Consider the following 17,500-nt stretch of genomic DNA (forward strand, 5'->3'; position numbering starts at 1 on the left):
TCTTTCTCTGCTTCTTTTAACGTTTCACCTGTAACATTTACATAATATCATTATACATGTACTTACTGTAGCAACAGCATCCACAATATTTCAAACAAACTGAGTTTTCAAACAATCATTCTACAAGGGGCAAAATGAGAGCCCCTGGAAGTTAGAAATTATCAATCACCATGCCTGTCCAGAGTTTTCTATGTACATACCAGTTGTCTCCAGTAAGATGCTCTTCATGCACACATCACAACCATTACATGTCCAATCTAGTGATCTAAATCAAATAAATAAAATCACTAGAAAAGGAATTTATTTTCTTCTTAGATCAGTGATGTAATGAGTGAAAATGTGATATGGGAAATGTGGATATTGATATTCTTGAGGACTATTTTCTATTTTTCAATACATAACAAGCAAACTCGCATAGGATGTTGTTTTTTCGAAGAAGGAATACATGAGTGGAAGGGAAAAGGTGCCACCGCTGCCCCTACCTTGCTCTCTTATCACTAATCCAATATCTAAATTTCTGGTAGCCACCAAGAAAACAGAAAGCCACATTATGTTTGGCAACGAAGGACAACAGACAGCTACACAGATGACAGCCAGGCAAACTGATTGAGTGACAGAGGATCTCCATCCAACTTACTTTTTTGCAAGAACCTTTCTTTCGTGGGTAGTGTAGTCTAAAGAGCCTATTGCTCCAGCTCCTGGTGTTGGCATGAACCCAATCAAAGCCATTAGCACAGTGCGGACTGAAACAAAATAGTGAACAATACCATTAACAATATTATTGTTTAAAAAATATACCAAAGGATTGGAAACAATAACTGAGTTTCCCGTCACTTAATATATAAGCAAGGCGAAAACATACACACAAATGTCCAAGACTATTTGACAGATATTACATTAAGGGGATGATATACATGTATGTATCAAGGAGTTTGGGATGCCATAGAAGGAAAAGGAAGGAAAATAAAGAGCAAAATATGTTTGCTATAAGCCTACATAATGTGATATGAGGCTACAGTACATTTACTAAAGTTCATTTCCTATACATAAGTGGAGAGCTTCATTACAGGAGAGTTAAATAATAATATTGTTTTCATGTTTGCCTTGTTGGTAATTACGTGCATTATAACCTAACTGAATGATTATTGAAAGTACATTGCATTATTACTTATCTCTTAGAATTGAGCTAGATATTTATGGATCATGTTTGTGTCATAATTTATAGCTTTAAGACTTTTCAAATACTACATGTTACTACTGTATGTGGCCTCATTAGCGCTTTTGCCTCTAGATGAGTTTTTGATTGCTAACATCTTGTTGATTATTGAGACCAAAAGGCTTAAAATTGCAGAGTTCTTCTAACTTTCTAAGTTGGTCTTTTATAGTTCCAAAGCTTCTGTACGAAAATGTGTATGTTATGAATTTCTTAATAAATATAAACAATGACATCAAGAGAAACTCAATTAAAAAATATACCGGTAAGAAAAGATGAGGTTAGGTACGTGCACGATGTGCCTTAGTCATCTAATCTATCAAAGAACTTACTGCTCCATGAGGGCTGCCAAGTCTCAGGATGGTGTGCTGACATGCTCAAACAAATTTTCTTCCCCACCTCAAATCGGCCATTTGGCTGAAGAACAAGAGCAAAAAATAATTGTTAAACTGAAGCCAAAGTTTACTTTGAAAAGGTTTTCTGGCAACTGATTTTTTTACGGAAACAAGACCGCACTTACAGTTAGTAGCATTATGCTTGGAGGTTTCATGGGGTATTCTGGAGGCAAAGTTATTCTGCCATGATATCGACCACCAGCAAAATCGCTGTCAGGGGGACCTCGGACAGTAAAATGCCACTCAAACAGATTCTCCTATAACCAAAATGCCATCAGTTTCATCTACATGTACATAAGGTTAACAATTTAAAAGTAACAATGAGTTGAAAAGTCTGCTTAACACCTAGTCTCCAGGCTCCCGCGTATGAAGCTTTCGTGATCTCGCGAGGTGAGGGAAAGCTCGTGATATCGCGCGAGAAAAATACCTTCTTGTAGGGAAAACTTTCATTCGTTAAAACAAATTGAGGGCCAAATAACACATTCCTTCAGTGCTTTATGTAGTCTCCTAAAGTAAGCGTCTACCTCATTTTTGTATAAATTTAAAAGCAGTTGTCTTCGAAGTGACTGTCAGTGGGAATTAATTCTTCTGCTCGTCTTTGGCACTTACCTCAAGGGGCTGAGCAAAATAGAGCTCTGTGGGTTGATTAAGCTCCTTCGCTTCCCTCATCAAGCGTTTGACGCCTATGTGAATATAACATATGCTTACCAATGAAGACGCATAACTTGAACATTAGCGACTTAACTTACGGAAATCGTTAAACCCATTTTTCCCGAGAAACAGTTTTTTTAGGCCATTGTTAAGACATACCAGGGCTTCGCAGGTTATATTTTGCCTCCATAATCCTGGAGCAAGGAATGAAACTTTCGCTTCAGGCCAAAATAGTACCTAAACTTTATGTTGACGTGCATACGTGTCATGCGAACAAGGAACAAGTTGGGTACACACTCGACCCAGTCCCATTCCAATGCATAGTTTGTCACGCGAGACGCCGTTACTCTCGCGATCTTGGGTGGTTGGGAGAATGCCTGACACGGAGGAAACATCGTAAGCACTTGCGCAGAATCAAGTCTGACAGGGAAAAACGAGCAGTGGCGGTCCCTTCTGGAAGTGGTGTCCGGAGCGTCGTGCCTTGGTAATTAAGAACGCCTCCCTTAAGACATTCAGAACGCCCACAATCTCCCTTGGCCCACTTCAGCAAGGTTTCAATGGGAAGTTTAAGATCGTTTAAGAAACGACGACGACTACGGCAACGACAACACCAAGAAGCAGTAATATTATTGGTTGAAAGAACCAAAATGATCGTGCTGCACGTGCAGCACACATTTTTGAACAATTCTCTGCCGTACTCGTCAAAACTACCACGTACGTGAAATGACCAAATTTAAGGTTTTGATGACAACGTGGACAAACAACAGTGAATCTTTCAGTCTGACTCTTTAATTCAAACCCGTCCGTACCAGTTCTGTTTTAGGACACTTCGCCTATATTGTATACAATAAACAAGATAAAACTGTAAAAACGAACGATAAAAATGATAAAATCTGACGTTTCGGAGTAGTCATGACTCCGTTATCAAGGAAAAATTATTAGAGATAACGCAAAGTACAGAAAGTATGTAGTGTTTAAAGCGATTTTTGGCGCGAAGAAGTAATAAGGTGCGACGAAGATTTGTCTTTTTTACAGTTTTTTTTACAGTTTTATGCTTAAAGAAATCTCTTTTAATACGAATACACAAGATGGAATAATCGTGAAATACTTGGAATAGCTCAAACTTATATTTTGAAGGGACGTTTTCGTCGCCGTAGTGGGGACACTGTAAACTGAAACAAGCAACGCAAATCAAGTCAAATGTTAGTTCTTAAGGAGAGGGGAAACCGAAGCACCCGGAAAAAACCTCTCGGTGCAGTGTAAAGAACCTGTCCAACAAACTCAACCCACATATGACGCCAAGTCTAGGAATCGAACCCGGGCCATATATTTGGTGGGAGGTGAGTGCTGGCACTGCGCCATCGCTGCACCTCGATAACGTTTGAGGTAGATGCCTGAGCTAATCAATGTAAGCGGAGGTCACTCTTGTCTTTTACAAAGGTTTGAGCAAAAAATCAAGGAAAAGTAGCCAGCGTTGAGGGGCAAATTTCTAACAACATACACGTCGGTATACCGCCAGGTGTAATCGTCTTCAAATGAAACCCCTGGGTTTGGAGATTCAGCACGCCCACTGTTGTAAAAGCCAATCAAGACAAAGTATCTCGGCGTCAAGGAAAAGATGATATTTTTCGCGGGAAAAAGCTGTTCCTAGCATAAATTTACTCGGGAAAGGGTTTAGTGGAATTAGTGGAGATGGGGCTTCAATTGATGAGCCCCTGACGCCATATATTTAATAAATATTTGGCTCATTGACCCCTGAGAGTGACGATTTTACTCTTCAATGGGGGACGTCCTTGGGCGTTTGAGGTGTGAATGGGTCAACACAAAGACTGCAATGCCATGAAACGATCTATGCATTACGCTGGATTAACGCAAACACTGATAAGCGTAAACACACTACCGTTCGGACGGATCAAACAACGTTCATGAAGGCAGTCTTTGGTGTTAAATGTTTATTATATATATGTTTCATATTTAGGGAAGCAGTCCACACGTCTCCCATATGGTAAGTATATAATGACAGACCTTCTTTTTGGTAGATACTGATTAGAGCATAGATAGGTACAGAAAAATCGGTTTTTCCAAATATGCCTCAATTTTTTTTTTCACCTAAACCTCCAGTGTTCAGCTTGGGGAACCTGTGCCCAGCCCAAAGCTTGGCTGCAAAGCTGTTGACACTTTGAAACATGGCGGTCTATCCATCGAATTTCCTTTGTATTTGTGTTTATTATCTGGCGGTAAATCACGTTTTTGACAACAGAATTTAAGGGATACTTCATTAATTCTCAAAAGAAATATGTCAGATCAGTGGAGTAAATTGCGGGAGCGCTATAAGGCGAAAGATATGGATTTGGATGCAGAATTTGAGAAATTTTTGAATGAGGTGAGTAATTTTATTTCTTATTAAATAAGGTGATCGCATAAAAAATGTTTTTTCCGCCTCTCTATATCCTTTTGCACTGCCTATGTATCGAGTGGAAGAAGAGTTTATGTATAAAGTCAATCAACCACAGAAATAAGGCTAAAGATTTTTACTCTCAAACTCTTCCAATTTGATATCGGCGTTACTTTGCCAACTGCAATCTTTGAAACATAAAACGTGAAACATAAAATGGTGGCACCATTTTCAACCCCTGGCTAAAATATACACTTTTAGAATACAGGGCCACCTATTTCCATATCAGTGAATAACAAGAGCTCCTATTGTTACATGCCTCATTCTACAAAACCTTTCAACTTATTTGCATGTGCTGGCCCTGAATGCTGTAATTGCTCCCCCCTGAAATGAAGAACGATGGATGTCAAATTCCCAGCACTTTTGCAAAACAAAGAGGAAAGTGCCTGATGGTATGCCAGGGGTGGTGGAGGTTGTGGGGGGAGGGGGGAGCGGGGTTAGGGGGAAGTTAACGCATAATCAGTTTGAGATGTGCTTGTCTCTTGTGCTATGTGGGGGCTTACATGTATGGCTCAGATGCCAGGATTTTTCACCTATGAGCAGTGGCTACTTCACTTAGATAAGTCGGCGACTTTTTCGCTAAATTGAAGTGATTAAAAGGACAGATTCTTTCAAACCTAACTATAAAATTCATTTTGCTTTTTAAATGTGGCATTTGGGAGAGTTCTTTTAAAAAGGGTGTGCTCCCAGACACCCTTAGTCACCTTTAGTAAAAGGGGCCATTAGGCCTATTGGTGATTGCAGTTGGTTACAGTCTGCACTCAAACCCACTGCCAATTTCAATTTTATTGAAACCCCATGAATGAGAGCAGTTTCCATCTAGGACGGCAAGACCAAGTTGAAATTTCTGGTTGTCCCAAACCGTGAGCATATCAACATTATTTGCACACTTTCATGGTTTGTAAGGTGGTAACCCTTTTTAACTTGGTCTTACTGTGATAAAAAAAGATCACAATGAAAGATAAAATGACTGAAGAAAAACTGTCTCAAGGAAACAATGGCATCTTCTACTTTTACTGTGTTTTGTACATGTAAGTCTATGTCAGATGAGTCCTCCTTGGGATCTCCTCGTATGAGGACTCCTGATTTGAAATCAAAGCCTGGTGCTGGTCATTTGCCATGGTGGGCTGAAGAAGATAATGAAGACAATGACAAGAAAAGGGAAGCTACGCGTCAGAGTTGGATCAAGCCAAAGGTTTCTAAACCAGAATCTAAGCCACAAGAGGTAGGTGCAAGATTAATATAACATTTGTGTCGTCATTCTTCTATTGTTCTAAAATGAGCAAAGAGAGGGAGAAATGGGAGAAGGGATCATACTTTTTCTTTTTCTTAAATTAATAACTCATTTTTAATACACATATCATCAAATCTTCTTTGTACTACCAGCAACAGCAATCTTTTTATCAAAGTCTTCATCTAAAATAGTTTAGTTTATATTTTTAATTTTGTCAAAGACTTCTTAAAAGACATTAATTGCACATACAAGCCCTTCAAAGCTTAATAATGCAGTTTTGGGCCGGGAAACATAATGATTGTTCATTCATTGTGTACTTTAGACGATTTTGTTTGTTGTGTTAGGCTGCCAATGCTGAAGTAGGTACACCACATCTCCCTTCTGCTAAGGGATCCATGACAGCTCTGTCAGTTGGAAGTTATGTTGATAGCTCAGCCCTTTCTATCAGCAAGGATAGTCTTGAAGAAGGTCTGTTGTAATTACTTGTATCAATTGCTTACTTTATTTGCCAAGACAGAACAAGTTTCATTTTGGCAAAGCTAGTTAAAGTTTAAACTTTACTAGCAACAATAATAATAATATTCTTATTTTATTATTGTAGATAACTCCACATTGCATACATGTATTTTGATATGCAAACCTGTCATGGAGATATGCTTTGAAACATTATTTAAATCTGCTTTAAGATTACAGATACTGTAATTTTGTTTTTGGGAGGAGTGCCTGTAGACATTAAATTTGAAGAGGACAATCTGGGATGAATGGATCTTCATACTTTTATCACTTGATTGGTTGCATTAATAGGAGACTCACCACTTATTTGGAACACTGAATCCAAATGGTTTTGAGAAAGCCTTTATTGTCAGCAAAATAAATTTGTACCCAATTCAAATCTTCCGGGTTTAAGATTCTTTGTGTATTCTTTTTGCATTAGAATGTAGCATTCACATCATATAAAAATGATATGGGGAAATACCTGGAACAAAACGTTTATTCCCAAAGGTTTTGAATTGGGTACAACATTGAGTTAGCTGATTTGGTCTATTAATGATATTATACCATCTTAATTTACAATAATGATATTATTTATTATATGAGAATTGAACAAAGTACATTTTGTTTGCTGAAAACTCTAAACCCAGATAATTTTTCCTTTACCTGTATTGCAGGCCTGGTAAAATCTGTAGAAAAGACAAAGCAGCCTTCTGAAGAAGAGCTTAAAAGGTATGAAAGTCTTTTTCTTTACTTCTTGATCTTGTGCAAAGCATGCCAGGAAATTATTACTGGAGTATCAAATTCATCCAACTTCTAAAATGTCATTTTAATTTGCGACATTACTGCCAAAAAAGTTTGAACAAAATGTTACCCTTTTGGTGCTTTATGCTTTTAAAAATGTATTTGCATCATAAGCTTCTAATATTATTGTTTGATTGATTTCATTTATGCCAGGCTTGGGTCAGAGGACTTTGAAGATACCTTTAGTCATAATGGTAAGTACAATAATTAAGTAACTGTTGTATTTTAAATAATTTTTACCAGACAATATAATTTAGTTAATTTGTTCTCTGTCAAATGACTTCTGTCAGACTATGAAAAGTTCTTACTTCAGTGAGAGCAAAGCACATTTTCAGTTTGGGGAAGGAAAGGTTGATCTACGTATTTTCCCCCATCTTTCCCAATCCCCTTTAGTCTAGGGCTGTCTTTTTCTTAATAGAGAGTTTATTGTTAATTAAAAGTGTATGGACCCTTTTCTTGCAGATACAACCAAAACAGGGGCAAATGCGAGTCCCTCTTCTCCTGTCCCTGATTCATTCACCACCAAACATGCCAGCATGGGACTGGACACCATGAATGAGCAGGCAGACAAAGACAAGTTTTTTCGTAATGCTGAGGATGGAATATCAGCTGTAGATTACAATAAAAAACTTGCTGAAATCTCAACATCAGAGTCTGTTTCCCCAAATGGGTATGTGGTTTATGAAAATTTATAAATGTAGATCTATTGATCAGAACAAGTAAGTGTGCTGGTTGCTTTTATGTTTTGTCTAGGTCAAATTAATAACTACGTAATAGCCAAGAGTGAGGTTGTTACTGTAACAGCAAAATCTCAAACTGTAACTACCAAATGGTCAAGGTTATTAAGTTGTTTATTATATAGCTAACGGAACAGTTCTAAAAAGAGAAACAACTAATTTGTATAATCCGTAATAATCGGCCCGTGGGCATATTAAGGGGAAAATAATGCCCTGGCGCCTAGCTGCTCTTGGCCAATCAGAGCGCACGTTCTATCGGCCAGAAATACAAGCCATATAATAATGTACTCTAGTAAATTATTAATTAAACCCCTGTTTAAAGCGAAGGGTTTGTTGAAATAAAAGTGCCATTAATTATGCTAGGTTTTTCGGTGATTGGGCTTTGGTAAAAAATATGGAAATTGGCCCAATGGGATGTTGCCTTCCATTGGCTGAACTAATTACTTCTCATTTTTTTCAACCCACAGAAGCTACAATCCCTTAATTTGCACCAACGAAGGTGCAAAAATTCATTATAGCTCCAACTGTCAGTTTTCTATTACCCCTATGGTTATTAATTTGCTTTCATTAAGGAAACTTAGTTATTACAACCAAATTTCCTTGCTTTTCCACCTGCCAACACAGCCCCATAAGTTTCTTAAACCCATTTAATTAGCTTTTCCTTTCTTCTGCCACTTTGCTTCTAAAACTCTATACACCAACCATCAGGGCCGTAGATCTAAAGTTTGGATGTTATTTTGCCTTCAATACAGAAATTTAGGATTAAAAAATAGAAGAGTTTTCTGTACAAATGTGTAACTGGGGAATGAGTTACACCCATGAGTAGTCAAACTTTTCTTTGAAATAATGATCTGTAAAATTCGTCATTTGACCTTTCTATAATTAGCTTGAGTTTTCATGTGCAGGCTAAAATAGATATAATCTAAATACCGGTAGTTATAATTTTGGTCTAAAACAATGTCTATGTCTTTCCACAGGAAAGAAGAAGAACAATTGCAAGCAACTGGAGCTGAACTTGGAGACTCCATATTCAATATGACAGGTACATGTAAGAACAGAATTTGATTCCAGTCATTTGCAGTGTCAGCATGTCAAACTGAGCTCCTAGATTAGAATTATAATCCTTTTAGGAATCTGAGATGTACATTTGCCACTAATTATTAACTGATCAGAAGCACTGGAAATGTACATGTATACATAGGCCTATTGGCAGGTTTCCTTGAATCTTGATTCTGTTAATGAATCTGCCAGAACCTGAAAAACCTGCAGTAAAAACAGCCTCCACTTGAAAGGAAAAGAGAGGAACTTTATCTGAGTGTCTAGTTGTTCTAGCACTGGAGCACTAATTGGGGACACTGTAAACTGAAATCAACAAATTAGCTCAAATCAAATCAAATGTTGGGGTTTGAGGAGAGGAGAAAATTACCGTCCGGAGTACCCAGAGAAAAACCTCTCAGAGCAGAGTAGCGAACCAACAAACGCAACCCACATGTGACACCGACTCTGGGAATCAAACCCGGGCCACATGGGTGGGAGGTGAGTGCTCTCACTGTAGTCCCATTCCTGCACCCTTCTACATGTATTGGTGGGTTTTCTCAAACATTGAACAAAGCTTTTAGTTTATGCCAATGTTTGGTTCCCTTTTTTCGGGGACAGGGACAGCAGGCCATCAGATGAACCAAGCTGCAGTGAAAGAAGATGTGAAAAGTGAAGAGAACGATGGAGAATACAGTGACAACTTTGAAGATGAAAAAAGTGCTGAAGATGAGGCTGATACTGAGGATCCACCACCAAGACCATTAGCTCCGGTATGATTGCAATGGAAATACAATAAACCACACAATTGCTTTACAAAATGACATTGATAGGCAGAGAAAAAATTGATCTTCTGTTTGTTGTCACGGACTTGACACATTTCCCAGTTTGCCAGCAAATATGAAATACTTTATTCTGAGATAAAAAAATGGGAGATAAGGAAATGGTCAAAAAATAAAGTTGGGTGGTTTGATTTGAGTCAATAATCTTAGTGTCACTTTTTTCATTGCAGGAACCTCCTGAAGCAGCCAAACTGAGTCTGCTGTCAAAAGGTCTGTACATAATTATGTAGCCTAAATGCAAATACAAACCAAACATTGCATTCATTCACCGCGCACCGGTGGCTCAGTTGGTCTTTAAATAACTGAGGAGAAGGTGCTGCCTTTGTAATTACTTCTGCAAATGGTTAGACTCTCTAGTCTTCTCGGATAAGGACGATAAACCATAGGCCCCGTCTCACAACCCTTCAATTTTCATAATCCTGTGGTATGTAAAAGAACCCACACACTTGTCGCAAAGACTAGGGCATGTAGTTCCCAGTGTTGTGGTCTGTCTTCTGTGGTATATCATGGTTTGGAGGGTAAAAGGGCGCACCTAATTTGGAACCTTGCTCTTTTGTGCGACCGTCACCACAGCCTGTTTCTCTGTTGTGGTGAAAGTGATTAAATTGAAACTTGTGATTTGTTCAATATGCTTGGTCTGTTGGAAGTATATCCAGATTTTGTTAGACATGCAGCATTCAAGGAGAAGGCAAAAACAAATAATTATGTATTGCCACAAACTTTTAATCTACTTTGTTCTTGTCGTTGGTTTGTAAAGGACTTTGAACAAAATGAACTAGAATTTTGCCTTGTGTGTGCATGAGTTTCAGTTGTTACAGGACTTTTCGTTTGTCCTTGTAATTTGAGAGATAACCAACAAAAAACAGAGATGAAGGATTAGAGGATATAAGTTGTGGTTCCTTTAGCAAAACAAACGGAACAAATAAACAAATGAAGAAGTAAGCAGCAACAATTACGAAAACCACAGTGAATTTTCACACTCTAAGGTAGTGTTGTGGTTTTTTTGGTTTTTCAATCATACAGTTTCTTTAATGGAATCGCTGGATTCTACACTAGAGACCAAACGACCAGCAGGTGCTGCAAGCCTTCTTTCACCACAGAAACAAGTTGTACAAGCTGCAAACACCGAAGAAGGTAAGAACTTGATTCACTATCTAAAAGACAGGGGACAAACCCTTGAAAAAACACTTGAATTTTAGAATAATTTTTTGAAAAATCACTGAGCTGTATCTCTGGATAGTCCCTGCCTTTGGGGTATCGTCATAAGTTTTGAGGTCCTTGACTTCTTCCAGAATGGAATGAATTTTACGGAGGTAGCAAATATTGTTTTTTTCTGTGCACAGATTTTGAAAATACTGCAAAAATTAATGCACACCTCGTGGATTTTGCTAATTTTCAAGTTTTTTGAATGGTGGAGTGTTTTTAGTCAACCCCAGTTGAACTATACAGTTAATAGAGTATTGGACTATCCGGCTCCGTAGGATATCTTGGTTCAGTCCTTGACCAAGAAAAAAGAAAATACTCCGTGTCAGTTGAAACAACTGAGGGCTCATCTGCAAAAATTAATGATAATAGTTTCTCTGTAGTTTTCTGGCATAAGAACTATAAACTGCAGGCCTTTCTTGGTACTAACTTGTTCTTGAACACTGAGACCCTCATAGAAACCACAGTCTTCGCAATTGTACTGTTTGATTCCGTTATTTTATCATTTTGCTTGCGTTTTTGTGTTGCTTACTTGCCGGATATTGTCACCTTCGAAAACGCTGATAATTACACCATGTTATAACTCTTTTTACAGTAAAGGCTGATGAGCATCTCACCCCTGAGTCCCGCCCCGATAAAGCAGTACCGTCGCTGATTAAAACAGGTCCTGATGATGAGTTCAGTGGAAGTACAAGAGAAATACGTGAGCTTCAGGCTGCCCTGCGAGCCGCCCAAATGACTACCACTGGTACAGGGAGTAGATACTCAGGTATTGATGGGCACAAAATGTGGAAATATGACTATGATAGCAAGGCTGCTGCCTAAGGAAATTTTCGGGGAGCCCTTCGGGCTTCCAACATTAAAAGTTAGTAGCCAAAGTCATTTTTTCAAGAGCCCAGAATTACTTAATTCGAGCTGGGATCATATTTACAAGAAAGTGAGGATGAATCAGGTGGCCCGTTCGGGCTACTCGTTCAGAAATTTGGTCGCCCGCGCTCGCAAATAAGGCGCCCCAGGCGACCGGGCGACCGTTAGGCAGCAACCTTGCTATGATAGGAATACTTCCACCCCCTTTGCGGCATATAATTCATGGTGGCGTCCCGAAAAGTATTCTGTGAAGATAAAAGAGACTCGCACGAAAGAAAATGATGACTTATAACGTATCACAGACATATTGATTGTAATGCAGTCTTTTGTACAAATGTTCACAGAGGTTTATCTGCCTGTGTCGACGGTTTATTGACAACTGATCTACTGGCCTACGTAATTGCAACCTTGCTCGCAAGTTTAACGTCCAGTAACTTGGACAAACGTGCGACTTTTTTTGTGTGTTATGATATACCGCAAAAAAATCACTATTGTGAATCGTCACTTGTCTTTTTTTGCACCTCCTTTGTTAATTATCACTAATTACGTTTCATCAATAATTAATGGTATGAATGCTACTAGCCTGCGAACGCAGTCTAGTATGCTACCAGTGTCTAAAATGTAACATTGTTTTCAGATTTCGACCTTCCTTTGGCTTCCAAATTCAAACAGGGAACTGAACAATCTAGTGAAAGACAGATAGTGATTGAGAAAAGCCTCCATGGAGAAACTCGTGCTCGGGGATTTCACCTTCAACCTGTTGTTGTAACGGATGATTTCATACCAGCAGGGAATGCGTCAAATTCGTTGGCTTCTTTGAGCGATGAACGAAGCTTCGGATTAAAGCCCGTGAAAGCCGGCGCGAAAGGGTTTCCCGGGTCTGATCTGGACGCAAGCTACGATCTTGTCTCGAGCGTAGAACACGGTCATTTAGGACTTGCATCTGGCACGTCAACTCCCGTTCTTTCAAGGCGTTCAGGAGGTCGGGGATTTGAACTGGAACCGGCTGCTAACGTGCCTGGTTTCAGTTTACAACCTGTTACTGAAGGTAGCGGCTTAGGCGTCAGGCTGGATTCTGTGTCTGGTAGTGTGGTTGAAGGGCGGGGATTTGACCTTCAACCAGCTCAAGCAGGTGGTGGGTTTAGTCTTCAGCCCGTCGCTAACTTGATGCAGAGTGGAGGGGAGGGAGGGAAAACGCAGGGGCATGGACAGGAGGAAGACGACGAGGAAGACACCCCACCCCAGGAGAGTTTACAGAGCATCAAAAGCATTGCACGCGCGAGGAAAGGCGCGGGAAAAGATAGCGCCAAAAGACGTTCTGAGATAAACGCTACGGCCAAGAAAGGTTCAAAAGTTACCAGAGACAAATCAAGCAAGACAAATTCGGGGGAGAAACCGCAGCAAAGGAAGGAAAAAGGAAAACCGGGAAGTATGGTAGTTGACAAAAGTCGTTTGTTCAAACCTTCGCCTTCCTCTGCTCCGTCGTGGTCACCAACACCAACAATTAGAAACAGCAAAACAAAGGTGTGTCATGCGTTCGAGCGACTTTCGGATGACCTTGAAAAAGGGTACGCAATTTGTTTTACGGACCAGTGTTTGGCAAGATTAAAACAAACCTTCTCCTTATTCCCGCCAAGGCCGGAAACACCTAATATGGGCAGTAAACAGTTCGATTACCCAATCACATTACTGCATTTCAAATGACGTCAAAGCAAAATGCCGATCGCTTTCCAGATAGTTCTATGAAGAGATGACTTTGTTTGCATCCGCGTTCGCTAAGCCAATGAAAATTCGCACTCGTTTGTTTTTGTTCGATAAGCCAATTAAATGTTTTGCATTTTTGTTTACGGCCCGTTTTGGGGTTTATTTTTCAAGGTCATATGAAAGACGCTCTATTGAAGGAAAGAGGCCGAGGGCTTTATCCACATGGGCGCTTTATTGTCATTGTTATTATCACAATTTTGTATATACTGAAACAGTGGATAGCGTTGAACGCGCGCGCTGATTGGCTACTCAAACTCCGGATATCCTTTGCTATTCACCTCCGAGCAGCTCGCGCGGAATTTGCGCCCGAAAATGTTGTAATCTTTGCAGAAATAAATGAGTTAAAATCATCTTTTTGTGTTATATTATCTCACTGTGTTAGTAAAACAACTATTCACCGAAGTTGATGTGGCTAGTGGTGGATATTTACCTCGCCGCTTCGTAGCTCGGTAATTATCCACCACTAGCCACCTCCACTTCGGTGAATAGTTGCTAAAGGTTCCTAATTTCGTGCTATTTCTCTCAGCGTCTTGTGCCAAATATTACTGGATAAACTGTGTACATGCCGGCTATCCATTTGTTATACAATAACTGGCAAAATCCTCGCTCTTTCCTTCGTTAAGGTTTATAGCTGTGCAGACAAGTACAGTTTGTGCTCTTTTCTTGTATTTTTCAGAAAGGAAACTATCGCACTTTCTTCAGGCTTGGCCAAGAAACTAAATGCGGCAAACCTTAGAACGTAATGGTTAGTTAGTATGAGGAAATGACGTCAGTTTGTTAATTTTATTGTTCCTTTTGCTTTTTAGAGTAAAAAACCACTTGGAGCGAGTAAAAAGCTTCGTCTCGAATCCTCTCCTCCTTCTCAACTGACCGAATCTTGTCAATCTGCCAAGCAGTTGGCCGCCTCTGTAGAATCATTTGCTAACTATTTGAAGCATTTTGTTCGCCCAGAAAGTGAAGACGCTGAACCTCCTCGCGCAAGATGGTCGAACGACGAGCCGGCGAGATCGGTATCCCGAAGCTCGTTTAGAAAGATCTCCGACGAGCACAGACTCTCCCGTGAGAAGGCTTTGCAAGCCGAGCTAGAGCATTGGCAGCTTGCCTGGAAAGACGAAAAGAAGAGGAACGATAAGTTAATTGCTGATATGGCTTCTCGGGAAAAGGAATGGACACGGCGAGAAGAGACCTGTCGTCTTGAATATGAAAGCCAGATTCACCAGCTTAAACAAGAATTGTTTGTTCTGCAGGCGAAAGTGAACGAAACAGAAAAAGAAGCAGACGCTAGAAAGAGAATAGCCGCTGGAGGTAAACTTGAGGTAAATGTTTATTTTGTATTCGGCAGTCGTGGTAATCAGATTTCCTTTGTGTATCTTTTCAAAGAAGGAGGACGTCAGAACGTCGAAACTAGCTAGAAAAGTTAACTGGAACACACGCATTCATTCTCCTGCTTCATTGATGTTGGCATCAGAATTTTTATTTGAACACTGCGCTATCCGGCCTTCCCTCTCCCAGCTCTAATTGCCGTCTCAAAACACTCCTTCCTGTTTTGTTTATCTTGCTGTTGACTCTGAATGAGCCCCCGCAGTGATTTGCACCCGCTCCACTTTCGCGCGCTTTGCACCGTCTCCACCTTTCCCGCTGTTTTGATTGACTTCATTTTCCTGCTCTTTTTATGGCTCTCTTTTATTCCCGTTCTTACATTTCTCACGCTTTTGCCCTCGCTGGCTTGTCGTTTATATTTTGGAATTTAATCTGCCGTGTTTTTCTTTGGATTGAAGTCTTTGTCTTGGCCTCGGTTGTTCAAAAGGTGGATAGAGTTTTTCTGAGGGTTAAATCACTTTTCAGGCAATAACGCTTTTGATAGTCTTGAAAGCGCTTATCCGATGGGTGCTCTCCATGCATCTTTTGAGCAACCGATCTCAGATGCGATTATTCCAAGGTATTGTTTTGAATTCTTCAGTGTGTCTTTCTATTGTAGGGTGCGTCCGAGGAAGAGTTGGCAAAATTAGAGAAAGAGGTTCGCGAACAGGAGCAGCTGTTGGCAGGATACCAATTGGAGAATGAACGGCTTTACAAAGAGATGAAACAAATGCAAGCCAAGGAAAAGACGAATGAGGCACGAATGTTTTGCGAAAACCAGAAACTGGGTAAACAAACGTTTCATGAAGTGTACTTTTGATGTAATTTTAAGAATTCCGCTCGTAAGATAGCAAGGCGTTGAATTTACGTCGCACTTATTGATTAAAAAAACTGCGATCGTGTTCTCACGCGAATATTTTTTTGTTTTTCTATTTCAATTTTTGTTTATAGCGTCTGAGCTTGCAAATCTCAAAGAAAGGGTTGACCGACGCGAAAGCGAAGGGCCTGGTACTGACTTGCCAGCCCCAGGGTCTGCTGCCCTTGGCGCGGACAAAATCTCTCAGTTGACGTCAGAGATGAGGATTCTGCGAAGACGGGTCAGTGAAGTGCAGGAGGAGGCCGACGGGCTGAGAAAAGCTAAGTATGACCTCGAGGCTCGGATAAGGGCCGTGGAGGGCGAGAGAGATGAAGCAGTGAGTAAGAACAGTCAAGTGAAAGGTGAGTTGAAGAATGGTGCTGTGTGGTGTTGTAAGCGTGTGAAAGAAGAGATTAACCCGGGTACGAGCAAAAAGTAAAAGCTTTCGTGAGAAGCCTGGTTTCTCGCTGGCTTTGAGCTGCAATCACATGTGACTCGAAAAGTCAGGCTCAAAGCACCAACTTTTTCTGGATTATCTTTTTGGTAGGCCACGTAGTACTTTAGATATCTTTGAATAGACCTCTTTACAGTTGTGTGCTTAGTTACCCGGTCCTTAAATAAAAGCGAGGCTGGTGTTGACCTCCCTCCTTTTCTTATGTGACATAAGAAAAGCAGTGAGGTTTCTATCAAAACAAGGTCAACTCCAGCCTCGCTTTCATTCATAGGCCAGGTAACTAAGCACACAACTGTAAAATGGACTATTGATCTAGTCATTGAGGCAAAGAAAGTGAATGAACAGTTCAACAAAGTTAGGTGATTTTCTTTGTTTGTCGCTTCTAAGCCTCGGTATTGAATTGAGTATTGCAAGGTATATATTTGGACATGGCTATTGTACGTCTTATTCAAGCACACAAGTAACGAGTCAACATCTGGCAACACACCATACAGAACCATCTAACAAAATATTTATTATCCAACTCACGATTAACAGTTTGTAGATGAAAAAACTCTCGAAGCAGTTGGCGAGTTACATAACTGACAAGCAACTAACCATATTGTGCGATATATGTTCTTATATTTGCTCCTAATTATAAGTAAGTCTTAGGGCGCTTTCCATTTGACGGGTGTTTGAAAGGTTTACATGTAACTCTACAATGCCTTCAAATTAACACACTTTGAGGATGGTATATACTTCTGCTGAAGAATGCGAGGGATTGTCATTCAAGTGTTCCTTAAAATGTTTGCATTTTCTTGGCAAAGTGACGGGTCTGGCCGGCCGGTTCTGATAAAAGGAAAGCGCCCTTAGTAAGCAGGTCAGGTTATCAGTTATTTGTTTCCTAACAAAAACATATCACCTCCGGATTTCTCGTGTGATGTCCACAGGTTTCAACAGCAGAGAAATTGCTGAACTCGAGAGCAAGCACACGTCCGAGGTAGAGCGCATGCGCAGTAAGCTCAGGTGGTATGCTGAGAACCAGGCCCTTCTTGACCGCGATGCTCTCACACTCAAAAAGAAAGAGGAGGAAATAAGCGAACTTAAGGAAACAGTAGCCCGGCTACAGGCTCAACACGGTCAGACCGTGGCGGAGAAGA

At 40.1% G+C, this 17,500-nt stretch overlaps 2 protein-coding genes across 2 annotated transcripts in view; one reads left to right on the forward strand and one right to left on the reverse strand.

Annotated features, from left to right (window-relative positions):
* Positions 1-2,553, reverse strand: part of LOC138053014 (ubiquitin-conjugating enzyme E2 J1-like) — a 4,148-nt gene extending 1,595 nt beyond the window's left edge. Inside the window, exons 1-7 of the mRNA XM_068899687.1 lie at positions 2,419-2,553; positions 2,218-2,291; positions 1,734-1,865; positions 1,546-1,630; positions 638-743; positions 201-265; positions 1-28 (exon numbers count right to left, since the gene is read on the reverse strand). The exon at positions 1-28 is cut by the window's left edge and continues 34 nt beyond it. Coding sequence (XP_068755788.1) covers positions 1-28; positions 201-265; positions 638-743; positions 1,546-1,630; positions 1,734-1,865; positions 2,218-2,291; positions 2,419-2,449 — 521 coding nt within the window. The 5' untranslated portion in view covers positions 2,450-2,553. The remainder of the gene's footprint in view (positions 29-200; positions 266-637; positions 744-1,545; positions 1,631-1,733; positions 1,866-2,217; positions 2,292-2,418) is intronic.
* A 1,882-nt stretch (positions 2,554-4,435) lies between these two features.
* Positions 4,436-17,500, forward strand: part of LOC138053016 (centrosomal protein of 162 kDa-like) — a 17,092-nt gene continuing 4,027 nt past the window's right edge. Inside the window, exons 1-16 of the mRNA XM_068899688.1 lie at positions 4,436-4,642; positions 5,751-5,939; positions 6,293-6,416; positions 7,118-7,172; positions 7,398-7,438; positions 7,707-7,914; positions 8,959-9,023; positions 9,638-9,789; positions 10,029-10,068; positions 10,882-10,992; positions 11,657-11,830; positions 12,566-13,452; positions 14,499-15,008; positions 15,671-15,839; positions 16,003-16,269; positions 17,291-17,500. The exon at positions 17,291-17,500 is cut by the window's right edge and continues 59 nt beyond it. Of these exons, the coding sequence (XP_068755789.1) occupies positions 4,556-4,642; positions 5,751-5,939; positions 6,293-6,416; positions 7,118-7,172; positions 7,398-7,438; positions 7,707-7,914; positions 8,959-9,023; positions 9,638-9,789; positions 10,029-10,068; positions 10,882-10,992; positions 11,657-11,830; positions 12,566-13,452; positions 14,499-15,008; positions 15,671-15,839; positions 16,003-16,269; positions 17,291-17,500 (3,289 nt within the window). The 5' untranslated portion in view covers positions 4,436-4,555. The remainder of the gene's footprint in view (positions 4,643-5,750; positions 5,940-6,292; positions 6,417-7,117; positions 7,173-7,397; positions 7,439-7,706; positions 7,915-8,958; positions 9,024-9,637; positions 9,790-10,028; positions 10,069-10,881; positions 10,993-11,656; positions 11,831-12,565; positions 13,453-14,498; positions 15,009-15,670; positions 15,840-16,002; positions 16,270-17,290) is intronic.

Source organism: Montipora capricornis, chromosome 6 (genome assembly GCF_036669925.1).
Source record: "Montipora capricornis isolate CH-2021 chromosome 6, ASM3666992v2, whole genome shotgun sequence".
Taxonomy (NCBI): Eukaryota; Metazoa; Cnidaria; class Anthozoa; order Scleractinia; family Acroporidae; genus Montipora; species Montipora capricornis.